We start from the raw sequence: 21,146 nt of genomic DNA on the forward strand, positions 1-21,146 counted from the left end.
GCTGATCATTCTTACTGGGGACCCTGGGGAAAAAAAAGTTAATATGGTTCATGGGGGACCAAATTTAAATAATTTTGCATAATTCACACAAATTTGTACGTGACTACTGAGGACCATTTAAAAATAAAAAAAAGTTCAAATTAAATATGGGCCAAAGCATAAAAATCACTTAGGCATCTTCAGAATGGATTGGACTATCATTTAAAAAGGTTTCCCTTTAGAGGGCCTGTTTTTTTGTCCCCATACCGTCAGAGGTCCCCTAAAGGTGACTGTGTAAACAGAGCGATTTCCCCATTAAGTAAGCGTTACCAGAACACACACACACACACACACACACACACACACACACACACACACATGGGTTATCATTTGGTTATGGACTTGTGGGGACCACCGTTTCTATAGGTTGTGGAGGCATAACATTTTTTGGGGAAAATAGCCACTGCCCAGTTAGCTCCTGCACATCTTTAAATCTCTGGATTGCTAAAGTAATGTGCTGATGATTCTTACTGGGTACCCTGGGGGAAAAAAAAAGTTAATATGGTTCATGGGGACCAAATTTAAATCATTTTGCATAATTCACACAAATTTGTACATGACTACTGAGGACCATTTAAAAAGAAAATAAAAGTTCAAATGAAATATGGGCCAAAGCATAAAAATCACTTAGGCATCTTCAGAATGGATCGGACTATCATTTAAAAAGGTTTCCCTTTAGAGGGCCTGTTTTTTTGTCCCCATACCGTCAGAGGTCCCCTAAAGGTGACTTTGTAAACAGAGCGATTTCCCCATTAAGTAAGCGTTACCAGAACACACACACACACACACACACACACACACATACACACACACACATGGGTTATCATTTGGTTATGGACTTGTGGGGACCACCGTTTCTATAGGTTGTGGAGGCATAACATTTTTTGGGGAAAATAGCCACTGCCCAGTTAGCTCCTATACGTCTTTAAATCTCTGGATTGATAAAGTAATGTGCTGATCATTCTTACTGGGGACCCTGGGGAAAAAGAGTTAATATGGTTCATGGGGACCAAATTTAAATCATTTTGCATAATTCACACATACTTGTACGTGACTACTGAGGACCATCTAAAAAGAAAATAAAAGTTCAAATTAAATATGGGCCAAAGCATAAAAATCACTCGGGCATCTTCAGACTGGATCGGACTATCATTCAAAAAGGTTTCCCTTTAGGGGACCTGTTTTTTTGTCCCCATACCGTCAGAGGTCCCCTAAAGGTGACTGTGTAAACAGAGCGATTTCCCCATTAAGTAAGCGTTACCAGAACACACACACACACACACACACACACACATGCACACACATGCACATACACATGGGTTATCATTTGGTTATGGACTTGTGGGGACCGCCCTTTCTACAGGTTGTGGAGGCATAACATTTTTTTGGTAAAATGGCCACTGCCCAATTAGCTCACACGCGTCTTTAAATCTCTGGATTCCTAAAGTAATGTGCTGATGATTCTTACTGGGGACCCTGGGGAAAAAGAGTTAATATGGTTCATGGGGACCAAATTTAAATCATTTTGCATAATTCACACAAATTTGTGCGTGACTACTGAGGACCATTTAAAAAGAAAAAAAAGTTCAAATTAAATATGGGCCAAAGTTTAAAAATCACATAGGCATCTTCAGAATGGATATGACTATCATTTAAAAAGGTTTTTTTTTGTGCCTGTACCGTCAGAGGTCCCCCAAAAGTGACTGTGTAAACAGAGTGATGTCCCCATTAAGTCAACATTGCCAGAACACACACACACACACACACACACACACACACGTTAGTGTTACAAGAAGTCTTAACAAAGACAGCATGAATTGATTAACGTGGACCGAATAAGTTGAAAAACTTATTCGGGTGTTACCATTTAGTGGTCAATTGTACGGAGTATGTACTGAACTGTGCAATTTACAAATAAAAGTATCAATCAATCAAACACACACACATATTGACTCACGTCTGTAACGTTGACCACTCCGATCTGAGGTCTGAACAGGTCCACCTTGAAGGTCTTCTCCCAGTAGGGAATCAACTAAAACACGTATCAGACAGTTAAATTGATCCCATGTTTGTGTGTTTGAGTCTAAAGCAGGGGTGTCAAACTCATTTTAGATAGGGGGCCACATGGAGGAAAATTTACTCCCAAGTGGGCCAGACTGGTAAAATCACGGCACGATAACTTAAAAATAAAGACGACTTCGGATTGTTTTCTTTGTTTAAAAATAGAACAAGCACATTCTGAAAATGTACAAATCATGATGTTGTTGGGTTTTTTTTTACACTTACATGTTGCTGTTAATAATATTTCATCTTTATTTGTCATTATTTGTATTTTCTGATTAAATTATGTGATAATGTTCCTCGTTTGTGTTCATTTTCAATCTATCGAGATAAAAAAAAAATTAGGCAACACTTTAGTGTTGGGAACTTATTCACCATTAATTAGTTGCTTATTAAAGCAACAAAGGCTTAATTTACAGTTATATGGACAGGGGAACATATCAGAGTTAGGGTTAGGGTTACTAATCAGCAATAATTCTAAGGTTATTGAGGGAAGACTCTTAGTTAATGGCTTACTGGTTGTATAATAAGGCCTTGCAGAATAAGGCGTTATTAAGTACATAATAATGACTAATTTAGAGCCAATATGTTACTAATTTGCATGTTAATAAGCAACTAATTAATGGTGAATATGTTCTCCATAATAAAGTGTTACCAAAAATAATATCAAAATCAAATTACAGGATGTTATTTATCAATCAATCAATCAATGTTTACTTATATAGCCCTAAATCACTAGTGTCTCAAAGGGCTGCACAAACCACTGCGACATCCTCGGTAGGCCCACATAAGGGCAAGGAAAACTCACACCCAGTGGGACACCGGTGACGATAATGACCCAGTGGGACATCGGTGACAATGAGGAGTATGAGAACATGATACTGTGATACTGATGATACTGATGACTATGAAAACATATGAGAACATGATACTGTGAAAGATCAATCCATAATGGATCCAACACAGTCGCGAGAGTCCAGTCCAAAGCGGATCCAACACAGCGGCGAGAGTCCCGTTCACAGCGGAGCCAGCAGGAAACCATCCCAAGCGGAGGCTGATCAGCAGCGCAGAGATGTCCCCAGCCGATACACAGGCGAGCAGTACATGGCCACCGGATCGGACCGGACTCCCTCCACAAAGGAGAGTGGGACATAGAAGAAAAAGAAAAGAAACGGCAGATCAACTGGTCTAAAAAGGGAGTCTATTTAAAGGCTAGAGTATACAAATGAGTTTTAAGGTGAGACTTAAATGCTTCTACTGAGGTGGCATCTCGAACTGTTACCGGGAGGGCATTCCAGAGTACTGGAGCCCGAAATGAAAAAGCTCTACAGCCCGCAGACTTTTTTTGGGCTTTGGGGATCACTAATAAGCCGGAGTCCTTTGAACGCAGATTTCTTGCCGGGACATATGGTACAATACAATCGGCAAGATAGGATGGAGCTAGACCGTGTAGTATTTTATACGTAAGTAGTAAAACCTTAAAGTCACATCTTAAGTGCACAGGAAGCCAGTGCAGGTGAGCCAGTACATATTAGTATATTTATGTAATTTGCTCATTTTCCTCTACTGGTGCACTAACATCATGTGGTTTATTTTTGTTTACATATGTAGCATCATCTACAAAGGTACAAATAATTGCTATTGCGACATCTAGTGGACACATTTAGAACAGCAGTTTCTTTCATTCAAAAATTTCGGCTCATTTTATTACTCAGCAAACTCATCCCGCGGGCCGGATAAAACCTGTTCGCGGGCCTGATCCGTATGTTTGACACCCCTGGTCTAAAGCGTGTGACCTCTCACCAGGGGGAAGTCATCAGGGTCAATCCACACAATGCTGAGCTCAGGAAGGTGCGTGTTATCTCTTGCCACCTCCTTCAGGATCTCCAGGAACTCAAAACCATCTGAGAGGAAGTGCAAAGGTTTTATATTAGAAGTATATTGCACAACACCAAGAGAACCAATGTTGTAATTGCGTTGAGTTAATAGCGCTGATCATTTTGGTGTAAACAACCCTGCAGCAAGGGTGACAACAGCTGACATGAAACATTTTCAAGCGCGTGCAGAGGTAGATAAAGTTGTTGGATGTTGACCACGCATCATAGTCAGCAGATTGTAGACGTAAGCAGGGGTGTGGCACCAAATTTTTGGCTCCCTTACACACTTAATATGGTTACATGCACTCAAATATGAACTAATGCATGAATTTAGTTAAAACCAGCTTTTTAAAGGCCTACTGAAATGAGATTTTCTTATTAAAACGGGGATAGCAGGTCCATTCTATGTGTCATACTTGATCATTTCACGATATTGCCATATTTTTGCTGAAAGGATTTAGTAGAGAACATCGACGATAAAGTTTGCAACTTTTGGTCGCTAATAAAATAGCCTTGCCTTTACCGGAAGTAGCAGACGATGTGCGCGTGACGTCACGGGTTGTAGGGCTCCTCACATCTAAACATTGTTTATAATCATAGCCTCCAACAGTAAAAGATATTCGGACCGAGAAAGCGACAATTTCCCTATTAATTTGAGCTAGGATGAAAGATTCGTGGATGAGGAAAGTTAAAGTCAAGCACTAAAAAAAAAAATTTTAAAAAAGGCGACGGCTTCAGGAGCGATTCAGATGTTATTAGACACATTTACTAGGATAATTCTGGAAAATCCCTTATCTGCTTATTGTGTTAATAGTGTTTTAGTGAGATTGTAAAATCATACCTGAAAGTCGGATGGCTGCGGTGACCGCCAGTGTCTCTGAGAGAAGCCAATGGAGAAGCCAAGATCAGAGCTGCCTTTTTGACAGCCGCAGGAGGAAGTCGCATAATCCGCTAAAGCAGGGGTAGGGAACCTATGGCTCTAGAGCCAGATGTGGCTCTTTTGATGACTGCATCTGGCTATCAGATAAATTTTAGCTGACATTGCTTAACACGATAAGTAATGAATAAATCCGCTGGTAATCACAGTATTGTAAAATAACATTCAAAATATAAAACATTCTCATGCATTTTCATCCATCCATCCGGTTTCTACCGCACCTGTTCAAGAAGTCGCATTAACGGTAAGAAGTATTTTATTTATTTTTGGCTAGCCTCAGAATAAAAATGTTATTATAAAGAATAAGAGACTTATTATACTCAAAAAATGTTGGTCTTTCTTAAAAATGCATGCATATAGTTGTATTCAGTGTTAAAAAAAAAAAAAGTTGTATGGCTCTCACGGAAATACTTTTAATATTTGGCTTGTATGGCTCTCTCAGCCAAAACGGTTCCCGACCCCTGCGCTAAAGTCTCCGGTAAGAGCCGACTTAATATCACAATTTTCCCATCCAAACACTTGCTGGTTGACATAGAGAAACATGTTCGCTTGACCGCTCTGTGTTAAAGCTTCACAACAAACAAAGAAACACCGGCTGTGTTTCGGTTGTTAAAGGCAGCTGCAATCCACCGCTTTCCACCAACAACATTATTCTTTGTAGTCTCCATTATTAATTGAAGAAATTGCAAAAGATTCAGCAAAACAGATGTCCAAAATACTGTGTAATTATGCGATAAAAACAGACTACTTTTAGCCATGAGTGGTGCTGGGAGAACATGTCCACTCCAACCAATAACGTCACAAGCACGCGTCAACATAAGCGTCATCATTCCGCGACGTTTTCAAAAGGATACCTCGCGGGAAATTTAAAATTGTGATTTAGTAAATTAAACCGGCCGTATTGGCATGTGTTGCGATGTTAATATTTCATCATTGATATATAAACTATCAGACTGTGTGGTCGGTAGTAGTGGGTTTCAGTAGGCCTTTAAAACACATGTAAAAACCTTAATTAGGTTTTTGACTTTAAAAAATGTAATTAACATACACTATATTGCCAAAAGTATTTGGCCACCCATCCAAATGATCAGAATCAGGTGTCCTAATCACTTGGCCCGGCCACAGGTGTACAAAATCAAGCACTTAGGCATGGAGACTGTTTCTACAAACATTTGTGAAAGAATGGGCCGCTCTCAAGAGCTCAGTGATTTCCAGCGTGGAACTGTCATAGGATGCCACCTGTGCAACAAATCCAGCCGTGAAATTTCCTCGCTCCTAAATATTCCAAAGTCAACTGTCGGCTTTATTATAAGAAAATGGAAGAGTTTGGGAACAACAGCAACTCAGCCACCAAGTGGTAGGCCACGTAAACTGACAGAGAGGGGTCGCCGACTTTCTGCAAAGTCAGTTGCTACAGAGCTCCAAACTTAATGTGACCTTCCAATAAGCCCACGTACAGTACGCAGAGAGCTTCATGGAATGGCTTTCTATGGCCGAGCAGCTGCATCTAAGCCATACATCAAGTCCAATGCAAAGCGTCGGATGCAGTGGTGTAAAGCACATCGCCACTGGACTCTAGAGCAAACGATACACGTTCTCTGGAGTGATGACTTACGCTTTTTCATCTGGCAATCTGATGGACGAGTCTGGGTTTGGAGATTGCCAGGAGAATGCTACATTTCGGACTGCATTGTGCCGAGTGTGAAATTTGGTGGAGGAATTATGGTGTGGGGTTGTTTTTCCAGGAGTTGGGCTTGGTCCGTTACTTCCTGTGAAAGGAACTTTGAATGCTCCAGGATACTAAAACATTTTGGACAATTCCATGCTCCCTACTTTGTGGGAACAGTTGGGAGCAGGCCCCTCCCTCTTCCAACATGACTGAGCACCAGTGCACAAAGCAAGGTCCATAAAGACATGGATGACAGAGTCTGGTGTGGATGAACTTGACTGGCCTACACAGAGTCCTGACCTGAACCCGATAGAACACCTTTGGGATGAATTAGAACGGAGACTGACACCAACATCAGTGTGTGACCTCACCAATGCGCTTCTGTTACATATACTGTAATACTGTACATCAGGGGTGTCCTACTCATTTTAGCTCAGGGGCCGCATGGAGGGCAATCTGTGCACACGCGGGCCGGACTATTAAAATAATGGCATTAAAACTAAAAAATAAAAACAAGATTTTTTTTTAAGATTGTTTTATTTGTCTTACTTTGGCCAAAAATAGAACAAACACTATCTTAAAATAGTAAAATAAAAGTATAGAAAAAAATACCCGGCAGCAGTAAAGTGGTCCCCAATCTACGGCCCACAGGCCAAATACGGCCAGTCTCTTTTTTTTTTTTTTTTCTAATTTGTCCTTTGTAATGTATTTTCTACAGCTTGTTACTCCCGAGGGCCGCTCATTTTTAGACAATCATGTTGTCAAAAAATGCATTTTCCCACAAGCTGTATCCACGCAGTGTCGCACGAGCATGTGTACTTGTAGGTACTTTTGTAAATAAAGGGGACCTCAAAAAATCTAAAAAATATTGGCTTTGTTTTAACAAAAAATCTTAGGGTACATAAACATATGTTTCTTATTGCAATTTTGTCCTTAAAGGCCTACTGAAATTAGATTTTCTTATTCAAACGGGGATAGCGGGTCCATTCTATGTGTCATACTTGATCATTTCGCGATATTGCCATATTTTTGCTGAAAGGATTTAGTAGAGAACATCCATGATAAAGTTTGCAACTTTCGGTACTAACAGAAAAGCCCTGCCTTTACCAGAAGTCGCAGATGATGACGTCACACGTTGATGGCTCCTCACATCCTCACATTGTTTTTAATGGGAGCCTCCAACAAAAAAATGCTATTCGGACCGAGAAAACGACAATTTCCCCATTAATTTGAGCGAGGATGAAAGATTCGTGTTTGAGGATATTGATAGCGACGGACTCGAAAAAAAAAAAAAAAAAACGCGATTGCATTGGGACGGATTCAGATGTTTTTAGACACATTTACTAGTATACTTCTGGGAAGACCCTTATCTTTCTATTGTGTTGCTAGTGTTTTAGTGAGTTTAATAGTTCCTGATAGTCGGAAGGGTGTATCCACGGGTGTGTTGACGCCAATGTCTGATGGAAGTCGACGGCAGCTGTACGGACGGCACAAGCTCAGCTGATCTCCGGTAAGTGGCGACTTTTTACCACAATTTTCTCACAGAAACCTGCTGGTTGACATTTGGTCGGGATCCATGTTCACTTGACCGCTCTGATCCATAGTAAAACTTCACCTCCGGGAATTTTAAACAAGGAATCACCGTGTGTTTGTGTGGCTAAAGGCTAAAGCTTCCCAACTCCATCTTTCTACTTTGACTTCTCCCTTATTAATTGAACAAATTGCAAAAGATTCAGCAACACAGATGTCCAAAATACTGTGTAATTATGCGGTCAAAGCAGATTACTTTTAATTGTGTTTGTGCGCAGCACTAATATTTCCTAACAGTCCGTGACGTCAACAGGACATTTTGCGGGAAATTTAAAATTGCAATTTAGTAAACTAAAAAGGCCGTATTGGCATGTGTTGCAATGTTAATATTTCATCATTGATATATAAACTATCAGACTGCATGGTCGGTAACAGTGGGTTTCAGTAGGCCTTTAAATAAAATAGTGAACATACCGGACAACTTTTCGAACCGGTACTTTTCAGAGGCGGTATGGTACCGAATATGATTCATTAGTATCGCGGTACTATACTAATATACCGTACAACCCTAGTGTGTGTGTATATATATATATATATATATATACATACACACACACACACACTGCCCGGACAATTTTTTGTAACCCAATGCGGCCCACGAGTCAAAAAGTTTGGGGACCCCTGGTGAAGTGAATTATATTTATATAGCACTTTTCTCAAGTGACTCAAAGCGCTTTACATAGTGACACCCAATATCTAAGTTACATTTAAACCAGTGTGGGTGGCACTGGGAGCAGGTGGGTAAAGTGTCTTGCCCAAGGACACAACGGCAGTAACTAGGATGGCACAAGCGGGAATCGAACCTGCAACCCTCAAGTTGCTGACACAGCCACTCTACCAACCGAGCTATGCCGCCCCCTTGGTATAAACAATATTCTATCTGCACTACTCAGCATAGAGTAACATATATCTAAAACACCAACTAAATCTATAATTAATATTTAGGTCGTAAGAATGACGTTTATCAGTGTGTTCTATGAGTACAAAGGCAGGAGTGGAACATGTTAAGGAATAACAAGGGGTTTACTTACCTGGATCCTCCTCCTCTGCAAAAGCCACGATGTGAATGCCCTCAATGTCGTCCTCCTGAAAACCACCAAAGATGTGAGAATGTAGGGAAAATAGGTAATTCTAAAAAAAAAAGTGCCTGTTTCCATGCTGGCTTACCCAGGTTTCAAACATGTCCTCTGCACGCAACTTTCTCAGAGTTGGCCTAATAGCACACGATAAAAAAAACAAAAAAACAGTGTGAGCTGCACAATACAGTTAATTTTGCACCTAATATTTGCACCATAAGCTAATGAATACACATTTCAAAATACAGTATGCATATTTATATATCCTATATATATATGATATTACTCTGACTAATAGTTGTAATTTCAACTAAAACTGGGAACATTCTGAATGATTCTAAATAGTAGTATCGGGACCAAAAAATAATAAATGACAAAAAATTTAAACTTTTTTTTATAATATTAAAAAAGACTAACATAAATTGTATAAAGAATATAGTAATTTTATTTTCGATATTTTTAGTTTAGTTGTATTTTTTGGACATTTATCCTGAGTTTTTTCTCAACTGTGCAAGTTTTTGGGAATATTCTTGAAAATAATTATAGTATGTTGTTTTAAAATTATAGTTTTAAAAAGTAATAAATAAGACTGAGAACACCTTTATTTATTGTTTAAATTAAAAACTAGTTTTTCCTAAAAAGGTTTCTCAAAAATGGAGAGCATTGCAAATATAAAATAGTAACATAGTGAACAAATACATCACAAATAAATATATCCATACATTAATTAATGTGTGTGAGAAATATAATTGACAAAAATATAACTACGCATTTTTTTTATTAAGAAATAACAGTAATTCCATCCATCCATCCATTTTCTACCGCTTATTCCCTTTTGGGGTCGCGGGGGGCGCTTGCGCCTATCTCAGCTACAATCGGGCGGTAGGCGGGGTACACCCTGGACAAGTCGCCACCTCATCTCAGTAACAGTAATTACATTTAAATAAAATATGTATTTTATGCATGAGTTTGAACTTAAAAATGTAATCGAGACTTTTTTTTTTTTTGCTATAATTCAGAAAATCTAACAGTTCCATTATATTGTGTAGTCATTTTATTTCAGACCCAGGGGATCCATTTCACTGATGAAAAAACAAACAATAAAACCCAAATAAAAGAAATACAACCAGAAATAAAATTATAACAGTTGTATTTTTGCTCTTTTTAGTTTCTGATTTACTTTTCTTTCTTGTACATTTATCTTGTGTTTTTTCTTAACTGTGCAAGTTTTTAATATTCTAGAAATAATTATATGTTATATTAAAATTATAGTTTTAAAAAGTAAAAATAAGCGTGACAATACCTTTATTTATTTTTTAAAGTAAAAATGCTAACTTTTACTACTTGTTTTTCCGACAAATGTTTCTCAAAAATGGAGAGCATTGCAAATTATACAAAATAGAAACATCGTGAACAAATACATCACAAATAAATATATCCATCCATTAATTCATGTGAGTGTGAGAGATATAATTGACAAAAATATTAATATGCATTTTTTTAATTAAGAAATAACATTAAATACATTGAAATAAAATATGTATTTTATGCATAAATCTTAACTTAAAAATGTAATTGAGATTTTTTTTTTTTTGCTATAATTCAGATAATCTAATAGTTCCATTATATTGTGTAGTCATTTTATTTCAGACCCAGGGAGATCCATATCACTGAAGAAACAACATACAATAAAACCCAAATGGAAGAAATAAAACCAGAAATAAAATACATCATAACAATTGTATTTTCGCTCATTTTATTTTCTGATTTTGAACTTAAAAGTGTAATCGAGATTTTTTTTTTTTGCTATAATTCAGAAAATCTAATAGTTCCATTATATTGTATAGTCATTTTATTTCAGACCCAGGGGGAGCCATATCACAGAAGAGAAAACATACGATAAAACTCAAATAAAAGAAATACAAGCAGAATTTTTTTTAAATAAACTTGTATTAAAAAAAAAATATATATATATATATATATATATATATATATATAAATTATATATATATATTATATATATATAAATTGCATTTACTGAACTAAAATGATAAAAAACAAACAGTAGGTATGTAAATACTATATGTACTGTATGTCTAATGATGAATCATGTCATATAGAGATAGAGATGCTACCTCAGTAGAAGCATTTAAGTGCCATCTTAAAACTGGGCAATTATTTTGACTCGAGGGCCACATTTAGAGAAAAAAATGTGTCTGGGGGCCGGTGTATCTATTTTTAGGAACACTAATACAAAACCTCACAATAATGTCTGATTGAATGCTAAAACGTTATGACAGACCGCCTTAAAAATGTAATGGAATTTTACATTTTTCTATTAAGGATAAAACACTGAATATTGACAAAATATGAACGTGACTCCCCGACATATTTTACAATCAATTGAAACGCAACAAAAATGCAACAAACAGTGAAATATGAACGCGAAGGGTACAAAATAAACCAACCTACAATCTGATATATCTGATATATCACTAAGCTTTAGAACTTTGTTGTGAAAATCTCTTTAAGCGTCTGTGGAAACGCTTCCGGCCCACACTGCTTGGTGCCTCGTCTGAGCTGCTGTGACTTACATTACCATAGTAACTCATTAGATTACCATAATAACTAATTAGATTACCATAGTAACTAATTAGTTACTATGGTATTTAATAATACAACTTTAACATTTGACAACCAAATAATAAAACAAGGTGACTCTGTAAAAAATCTGGGTATTATCTTCGACCCAACTCTCTCCTTTGAGTCACACATTAAAAGCGTTACTAAAACGGCCTTCTTTCATCTCCGTAATATCGCTAAAATTCGCTCCATTTTGTCCACTAAAGACGCTGAGATCATTATCCATGCGTTTGTTACGTCTCGTCTCGATTACTGTAACGTATTATTTTCGGGTCTCCCCATGTCTAGCATTAAAAGATTACAGTTGGTACAAAATGCGGCTGCTAGACTTTTGACAAGAACAAGAAAGTTTGATCACATTACGCCTGTACTGGCTCACCTGCACTGGCTTCCTGTGCACTTAAGATGTGACTTTAAGGTTTTACTACTTACGTATAAAATACTACACGGTCTAGCTCCAGCCTATCTTGCCGATTGTATTGTACCATATGTCCCGGCAAGAAATCTGCGTTCAAAAGACTCCGGCTTATTAGTGATTCCTAGAGCTCAAAAAAAGTCTGCGGGCTATAGAGCGTTTTCCGTTCGGGCTCCAGTACTCTGGAATGCCCTCCCGGTAACAGTTCGAGATGCTACCTCAGTAGAAGCTTTAAGTCTCACCTTAAAACTCATCAGTATACTCTAGCCTTTAAATAGACCTCCTTTTTAGACCAGTTGATCTGCCGCTTCTTTTCTTTCTCCTATGTCCCCCCCTCCCTTGTGGAGGGGGTCCGGTCCGATGACCAAGGATGAAGTACTGGCTGTCCAGAGTCGAGACCCAGGATGGACCGCTCGTCGGGACCCAGGATGGACCGCTCGCCTGTATCGGTTGGGGACATCTCTACGCTGCTGATCCGCCTCCGCTTGAGATGGTTTCCTGTGGACGGGACTCTCGCTGCTGTCTTGGATCCGCTTGAACTGAACTCTCGCGGCTGTGTTGGAGCCACTATGGATTGAACTTTCACCGTTTCATGTTAGACCCGCTCGACATCCATTGCTTTCGGTCCCCTAGGGGGGGGGGGTTGACCACATCTGAGGTCCTCTCCAAGGTTTCTCAGTCAGCATTGTCACTGGCGTCCCACTGGATGTGAATTCTCCCTGCCCACTGGGTGTGAGTTTTCCTTGCCCTTTTGTGGGTTCTTCCGAGGATGTTGTAGTCGTAATGATTTGTGCAGTCCTTTGAGACATTTGTGATTTGGGGCTATATAAATAAACATTGATTGATTGATGAACTAATTAGATTACCATAGTAACTGGTATATCATCCATAACTACAGATTCCAACCATTGAAATACTTTGTATATTTGAAGACTTATGGTCATTAGGAAACATAACTGCACATCATAATGGCAGCTACACTTTCCATTATAAAGATCTAAAAAAATATTATTTGGGCCGCATGTGGCCCCGGGGCCTTAGTTTGCCCAGGTTTGCTCTAGCCTTTAAATGGACCCCTCCTTTTAGACTGGTTGAGAGAGGGGTCCCCACATCTGCGGTCCCCTCCAAGGTTTCTCATTATAATCCCACTGGGTTGAGTTTTTTCTTGCCCTGATGTGGGATCTGAGCCGAGGATGTCGTTGTGGCTTATGCAGCCCTTTGAGACACTCGGGATTTAGGGCAATATAAATAAAATTTGATTGATTGATTGATAAAGTATTTTGGAAAATCACAGCACTCACTTAACATCCAACGAGATCACTCTAAGTCAGGGGTCGGGAAGCTTTTTGGCTGAGAGAGCCAAGAAGGCAAATAGTTTAAAATGTATTTACGTAAGAGCCATACCATATTTTTTTAACACTGAACACAACTAAACGTGTGCATTTTTAAGTAAGACCAACATTTCTAGAGTATAATATGTGTCTTATTCTTTGTTATAACATTGTTATTCTGAAGCTAACTGTAGAAGGAGCGTGGCCTGCGGGCCTGCAGCGATGCGGGGTGTTGCCAGGATCGGCCTCGTAATCAGCGACAGGTGCGCAGATAGTGAAGTGAAGTGAATTATATTTATATAGCGCTTTTCTCTAGTGACTCAAAGCGCTTTACATAGTGAAACCCAATAGCTAAGTTACATTTAAACCAGTGTGGGTGGCACTGGGAGCAGGTGGGTAAAGTGTCTTGCCCAAGGACACAACGGCATTGACTAGGATGGCGGAAGCGGGAATCGAACCTGCAACCCTCAAGTTGCTATCACGGCCGCTCTACCAACCGAGCTAAACCGCCCCACACCTGGGCTTTTTTATCTAATCACCTGTCGCTCTGTTATAAGCAGCAGCCGGGAGGAGAGACGGGGTTGGGGCTGGAGCCAGAGCGCGAGCGAGAACGAGAGAGAAAAAGACAATCGCTGGAAAGCAACTGAGGGACCCCCAGGAGGGCAAGCCCCACACTAACCAATAATAAATAAATAACTACTTACCATTAACGCGACTTCTTGAACAGGTGCGGTAGAAAACGGATGGATGGATTAAAAATGCATGAGAAGGTTGTATATTTTGAACGTTATTTTTAACACTGTGATTACAAGTGGGGGCTTCACGGTGGCAGAGGGGTTAGTGCGTCTGCCTCACAATACGAAGTTCCTGCAGTCCTGGGTTCAAATCCAGGCTCGGGATCTTTCTGTGTGGAGTTTGCATGTTCTCCCCGTGAATGCGTGGGTTCTCACCGGGTACTCCGGCTTCCTCCCACTTCCAAAGACATGCACCTGGGGATAGGTTGATTGGCAACACTAAATTGGCCCTAGTGTGTGAATGTGAGTGTGAATGTTGTCTGTCTATCAGTGTTGGCCCTGTGATGAGGTGGCGACTTGTCCAGGGTGTACCCCGCCTTCCGCCCGATTGTAGCTGAGATAGGCGCCAGCGCCCCCCGCGACCCCGAAAGGGAATAAGCGGTAGAAAATGGATGGATGGATGGATGGATTGTAACCCTGAAACAAGCTCTCATGTCGGTGCTTGGTGGTCTGAAGAACCCCCAGGAGGGCAAGCCCCACACTAACCAATAATAAATAAATAACTTCTTACCATTAACGCGACTTCTTGAACAGGTGCGGTAGAAAACGGATGGATGGATTAAAAATGCATGAGAAGGTTGTATATTTTGAACGTTATTTTTAACACTGTGATTACTTATCGTGTCAAGCAATGACAGCTCAGATTTATCCGAGAGCCAGATGCGGTCATCAAAAGAGCCACATCTGGCTCACGAGCCATAGGTTCCCTACCCCTGCTCTAAGTGCAAAAACGCTATGATTGGCTCAGCACTTGCAGGTCACGTTCTCACAATTTTTCTGATTTTTTTACCGTTTGTGCTCGTTGATGAACTCCACCAGGTCCTCTTCAGAGTGAGGCTTCCCTGGGACGGTGACGGGCTCCTCCATGAAGGGCTCGTAGAAGTCCACCTCGTTCAATTTCAGGGTCAGCTCTTTGGCCACCTGAGAGCGTCAAATCATTGACAGTGAAAAGAACGAGATGGCAGAAAGCTTGCGACGGCAATGCTCGGGCGCTCACTCACAGACTTGTCGAAGGTGGCAAAGAACTTAATGTGGGGTTGAAACTGCTCGGCGGCCTCCTTGAAGGCTTCGTAGTCTGAGGGCGCAGAAGGGAAGAAGAGAATGTTATCTCACAGGCCGCCCTCCATCACGCCTGTGCTATCCGAGGCTGACATTTGCACGTCGGCGGGCGGAAATAGCTGAACTTTGCGCCGCGCTTATTGCTCGGCTGCAGGTCACGGGCGCAAATGTGCAGCCTGGGACAGGAAGAGAAAAGGAGAGAGAGAACAGCTGCATGGACGGGCGGGATAAAAATGGAGCTGTAAATCCGTGGGAATGAAAATGCACTCATGGGGGACGCTGCTGGCCCTTTAATTGAAAGGCAAATTGTGTAGACCAGGGGTGTCCAAAGTGCGGCCCAGGGGCCATTTGCGCCCCGCCGATCATTTTTTAACGGCCCCACGGCACATTTTAAAAATACTACGGAAAAAAATGTAAAACATCAAAAGTGGTATAAAAGAGCAAACAGGTAACAAGAACATGTTGCAGTGTTTACTCTAATAACACAAAGCTGCCAGGTTGTTTCTTTCTTTAAAAAAAAAAAAAGTGAATCAAAATAAATTATGAATTATTGACCAATTCAAGGCTCCAATTACGTCACATTAAATATTCCACTTTGAGATATTTTTGGGGGCAAATGTTGGATATTTTTTGTTCGCCATATAAAAAACTGAGCTGTTTTATTTTTTTAAAGAATGGCCTAAAACGAACAAACAAAAAACATTAAAAAAAAAACTTGTAATTGACGGATGGATCTGAAGTTGATCCCGAGACCATGGTGTTAAAAGTAAACAGTAAAAAAATATATATATAATTTATTTTTTAACACTTTAATGAGTAGGACCCTTTTGGATCAGTGTGTTTTGTTTTTAAGTGTCATTGCACAAAAAATAATAGTGAATTAAAATCAATGGTGTTATGAGTTGTTGACCTTTTTCCGGCTCCAATTATATAATCTCAAACATTCTACTTAAAAATGTTATTGGGTGAAAATATTGCATATTTTTTTTTTTTTTTTTTTCAATAAAAAAACATGTGGTTTTTTTAACAAAAAGAGCATACAACTTAAATCTATATGTTGACCTAATGTTGATCTAGAGATCTAAAACTTGAATAATAATAAAAAAAATAATCCCGAATAATGACACATTTTTAACATTTTAATTTTACCAAAACCCTTTGGGCTCCCCGGGATCAAGCTTGAGTGGAGGCCTAAATGTATATTTTTTATACATATATTTTTATTGTTTTTTTATTGTTGTTGTTTGTCTATGCGTTGTTCAATCATATATGCACAATATTTATAATTCATTACTAAATGTTTTTGTCATGTCTTGCGATCATGTTTTGTTTATTTATGTTCTGTTTTGCTTAAGACTCCATTGTTTCCTGTTTTTGCACTTCCTTGTTTGCTTTGTTACCATGCCAACCATTTAGTTTCAACTGTCAAGTCACGCACCTGATTTGTTTTGACTCACGCACCTGTTCAATCACCTGTATTATTTGAACCGAAAGTTGCCAGGAAGTCAGCCTGGCAACTTTACCGCTGTTCACTTCATGCCATGCTACCTCTGATACTGTGCATAGTTTTGCTTCTTGCCATGCCACGTGGTTTTTGTTTTTTTTGTCACAGTTATCGAGTTTTGTTTCATGTTCATAGTTTTTATGCCCAAGTGCTAGTTTTTGTTTCATTAGCCAAGTTTTGTTCTTCCGCCTAGTGCGCGCCTTTTGTTCCTTTTTTTTATAGTAATAAATAAACATGTCCCTACCTTCACGTCTTTCCCGCGCCAACTTTCCTTTGCATTCCGGAAAAACAAACCCTAAAGTCCACGCCTTGACAGTTTTGGTGTTTGATTGTTTTTTTAGCTGTGTGTAGAGTTGGCACCGCTGAAATGGCAGTTGGTTGCGTTAGCTCTTTTAATAAATGTAATGTCCTTTGTGTTCTTTAATGTTTCCCTCTTGTTTTCATACCACGGCACTTTTAATTTTCTTTATTTCTTACAGTCTACCAGGTCAAATTCCTTGTGTGTTAAATATAGTTGGCCAATAAAGCGGATTCTGTTTTTGATCAGTGACCATTCAACAAACATTTGCGGTTAAAGTAAGCATGTGGGGTCAAAATAAATTGGGTGATTAATCTGCGTTGCTACATGATTAGTTTGATAACATTAGAGCCTTTTGAGCACTGAGCATACAAATGTGGTTATTGTCTGAATGAGTTTGTTTTATATTTAATGAAGTCAAGTTTTTCTAGTGATATTAATTGATACAAATAAACAAATCCACTGTGCGTGTGTATTTGTGTATTCCTATTCCCGTCCACAGTTTTGAGGGTGTTGATGTCAACAAGTTTACAGCATAAAGTCCAAAAGCTCTAAAGTTAAAGGTCTTCTATTTTTAAAACTTTATTGTGTCAGTAGAGCCTGTTTATGAGCACCATTCGTGATTAAAAAAAAATCTGTTATCTTCCCTCACTTTTTTGCACCACTTTTCAGACAAGCGACCCTCAAGTTTGGTTTTGAAGTTGTAAAAAGGGAAAAAATAACTTCTTCATGGACAAGTTGGCACCTCTAACCCGCACTGTATTTGCCCACCACTTCACAGAGGGTCACTTTGTACCAAAAAAATATCAGATGAAAATACATTTAAAAATCAGGCTTTGCTAAACTGTTTAAAGTAATTGCCAACTCGTCAGTCAGCTACAGACTGGAAAGCTGTAAGTGTTATCATTTTGTTTTTCTTCCAGAAAAAAAATGACATATATAGAAAATGTGGGGTGTAAATTAGTTCAAATTTTTTTCTAAATACAGTTTTATTCTACACTAGCTGTTTAATTAAGACTTGTGTATGTGTTGTACGTATTACATTGTGGGCGGTCTTATTTACGTGTTGTACGTATTACATTGCAGTATATTCTAATGTTCTATCATTATGTTGTGGCAATCAAAAAAGATAATCGCCAAGCAGGACTTCCATTCCCATATTAAGTCTGGATTTTTTCTAAATGTCAATTAGTCTGGATTTTTTTCCAAGTGTCAAAAAGTCAGTTTTTTTTCTAACTGTCAAGAAGTCTGAATTTTATCCAATTGTCAAAAAGTCTGGATTTTTCTGTCAAAAAGTCAGGATTTTTTATGTCGAACTCGAGATTTTTTCTCAGTGTCAAAAAACGGGATTTTTTTCTTCTAAGTGTCAAAAAGTCAGTATTTTTTGTAAGTGTCAAAAAGTCTGTATTTTTTCTGTCAAAAAGTCTGGATTTTTTTGTAAGTGTCAAAAAAACAGGATTTTTTCTAATTGTCAAAAAATTGGGATTTATTCTGTGTAAAAAATTCGTGTTTTTTTTTATTTCAAAAAGTTGGGGTGTCATCTCAAAGTGTCAAAAAGTCTGGATTTATTCTGTCAAAAATTTGGGATTTTTTTCTGAATTTAAAAAAGTCAGGTTTTTTTTCTAAATGTCAAAAAGTTAGGGTTTTTTGGAAGTGTTAAGAAGTCAGTTTTTTTTCTGTCAAAAAATCGGGATTTATTGTGTGTCAAAAATTCGGGATTTTTTGTAACTTTAAAAAAAAAATGTTTTTCCTAAATGTCAGAAAGTCTGCTTTTTTTGTAAGTGTCAAAAAGTCGGGTCTTTTTCTGTCAAAAAGTCAGAATTTTTTTCTAAGTGTCAAAAAATCTGGATTTTTTTCTAATGTCAAAAAATCTGGATTTGTCCTAAGAGTCAAAAAGTCAGGATTTGTTATGTTAAAATAATGGGGATTTTTGGTTCTATGTGTCAAAAAGTCAGGATTTTTTGTAAGTGTCAAACAGTCAGGATTTTTTCTGTCGAAAAGTCGGGATTTTTTGTAAGTGTCAAAAAAACAAGATTTTATTTCTAAGTGTCAACAAGTCGGGATTAATTCTGTGTCAAAAATTTGGGATTTTTTTCTGAATTTAAATGTCTTTTTTTTTTCTAAATGTCAAAAAGTCAGGGTTTTTTGGAAGTGTCAAAAATTCAGGTTTTTTTCCCGTCCGAAAATTGTTTTTTTTCCCTAAATTTCAAAAAGTCTGGGTTTTTTGTAAGTGTCCAAAAGTTGGGTCTTATTCTTTCAAAAAGTCAATTTTTGTAAGTGTCAAAAAAAATCTGGATTTTTTTTTTCTAAATGTCAAAAAGTCAGGATTTTTTCTAAGTGTCAAAAAATCGGGATTTTTTTAAAGTGTCAAAAAGTTGGGATTTTTTCTGTCAGAAAAAAAAAATCGGAATTTTTTTCAAAATTGTCCAGAAATCTGGATTTTTTTGTAAGTGTAAAAAAGTTGGGGGGTTTTCCAAGTGTCAAAAAGGTAACAAAAAGTCAACAACAACATGGCGGCTAATCTTAGCGCTAATGTAGCTTCACCACGACAATCAAGTTGACAAACTTTTGGCAGAACAATTTTTTGCTGAACTTTATCTTCAACACCTGCCTCGTCAAAAACATTTCTCCACCTAGGTCTAAGCGATGTCAAAAGACGAGATGCGAGATGCTAACAAAAAAAAAACTGCTACTAGCAGCTGTCCTGACAATACTAAGTGGAGATGAACTCTCTTGCTGCACTTCATGTTTGACACCTTCTGCTCCACATTGGTGAGTCTTTGGCGTGAGCAAAGTGGACTAACAACACGGGACACGCAATGCTAACAAGACCAAATGCTAACAACACAGCTAATGATCGTAGCTGCAACTGTCAAGTTGACCAATTTTTTACAGAACAGCTAACGCCTGTGATTTCAGCACATGCATGCCCAGTTCTAATTTAGAGGAATTACCCAGGATGTGATAGCAATGATGCTTGGAAAATCCTCCAGGCTACCGGTGAGTACAGTAATCTACAGTTGAACACACTCAAGGCAACTATGCTGGATGGAGTGGGTGCAAAGGTGACTATGGATGTTTTTCATTTTTAGAGGGATCGAGTTATGTAAAAAAAAAAAAAATCATATTTAGAAGTTCACAACAGTTTTTTTATGCATTAACAAAAAACTTGATTCACTAATGATAATCTTACTTCGTGGAAATCTGTTTACCAAAGTCAAGCCTGAAACCAATTAGTCGTGATAAACAAGAAACAATTGTATAAGCAAATCTCAAAGTGGATTGTTTTATTTTTATTTCAACAGCTTTCCTGTTCCTATCTCAAGGCTAAAAATTAAAAAAAATACAAAAAAACAAACGTTACAGTGGTGCCAGTCAATTTTGGCAAAGGAATCTTTCTACTCACGCTCGGAGTCCTCTCCTTTGAAGTAACCTATGACCCGGATGTCCTCCTCCATCCTGTCAAAGGCCCTCAACTCCAGGGCGTTGTCGATCACCTCTACTGGCTCCTCCAATAGCTGCATGAGAGTAATGCGTCATTTTCAGGTCCCATTAAAAACAAAAGGATCTTCTACTCCAAAGGTCGCCATCCCGTCGATTTTTGATCATGAAAATACAAGAAAAATCAATATGTGTCAACATGACATCAGCGTCACCCCTACCCGGCGAGTGACCAACACACTTGCCAACAGGCACGCAGTTTAACCCCTGAACACACTTTACTCGCTCGCCTCGCAAACACGCAGGGCATGGCATGCACAAAAATCAATGAGCTGCAACAATGCATTAGGGCTGACTGTTGCAACAAATCGGACGTTTTCTAGCATCCAGCATCAAACAAGTCTTTTCTGAA

The 21,146-nt window shown here is 38.6% G+C and overlaps 1 protein-coding gene across 1 annotated transcript in view; it reads right to left on the reverse strand.

Annotated features, from left to right (window-relative positions):
* The window catches only part of casq2 (calsequestrin 2), a 32,141-nt gene that overhangs the window by 683 nt on the left and 10,312 nt on the right, over positions 1–21,146 (reverse strand). The window contains exons 4-10 of the mRNA XM_061879145.1: positions 20,700–20,811; positions 15,434–15,507; positions 15,223–15,353; positions 9,341–9,386; positions 9,205–9,259; positions 3,904–4,004; positions 1,997–2,071 (exon numbers count right to left, since the gene is read on the reverse strand). Coding sequence (XP_061735129.1) covers positions 1,997–2,071; positions 3,904–4,004; positions 9,205–9,259; positions 9,341–9,386; positions 15,223–15,353; positions 15,434–15,507; positions 20,700–20,811 — 594 coding nt within the window. The remainder of the gene's footprint in view (positions 1–1,996; positions 2,072–3,903; positions 4,005–9,204; positions 9,260–9,340; positions 9,387–15,222; positions 15,354–15,433; positions 15,508–20,699; positions 20,812–21,146) is intronic.

This window comes from Nerophis ophidion, linkage group LG19, assembly GCF_033978795.1.
Source record: "Nerophis ophidion isolate RoL-2023_Sa linkage group LG19, RoL_Noph_v1.0, whole genome shotgun sequence".
Classification (NCBI taxonomy): domain Eukaryota; kingdom Metazoa; phylum Chordata; class Actinopteri; order Syngnathiformes; family Syngnathidae; genus Nerophis; species Nerophis ophidion.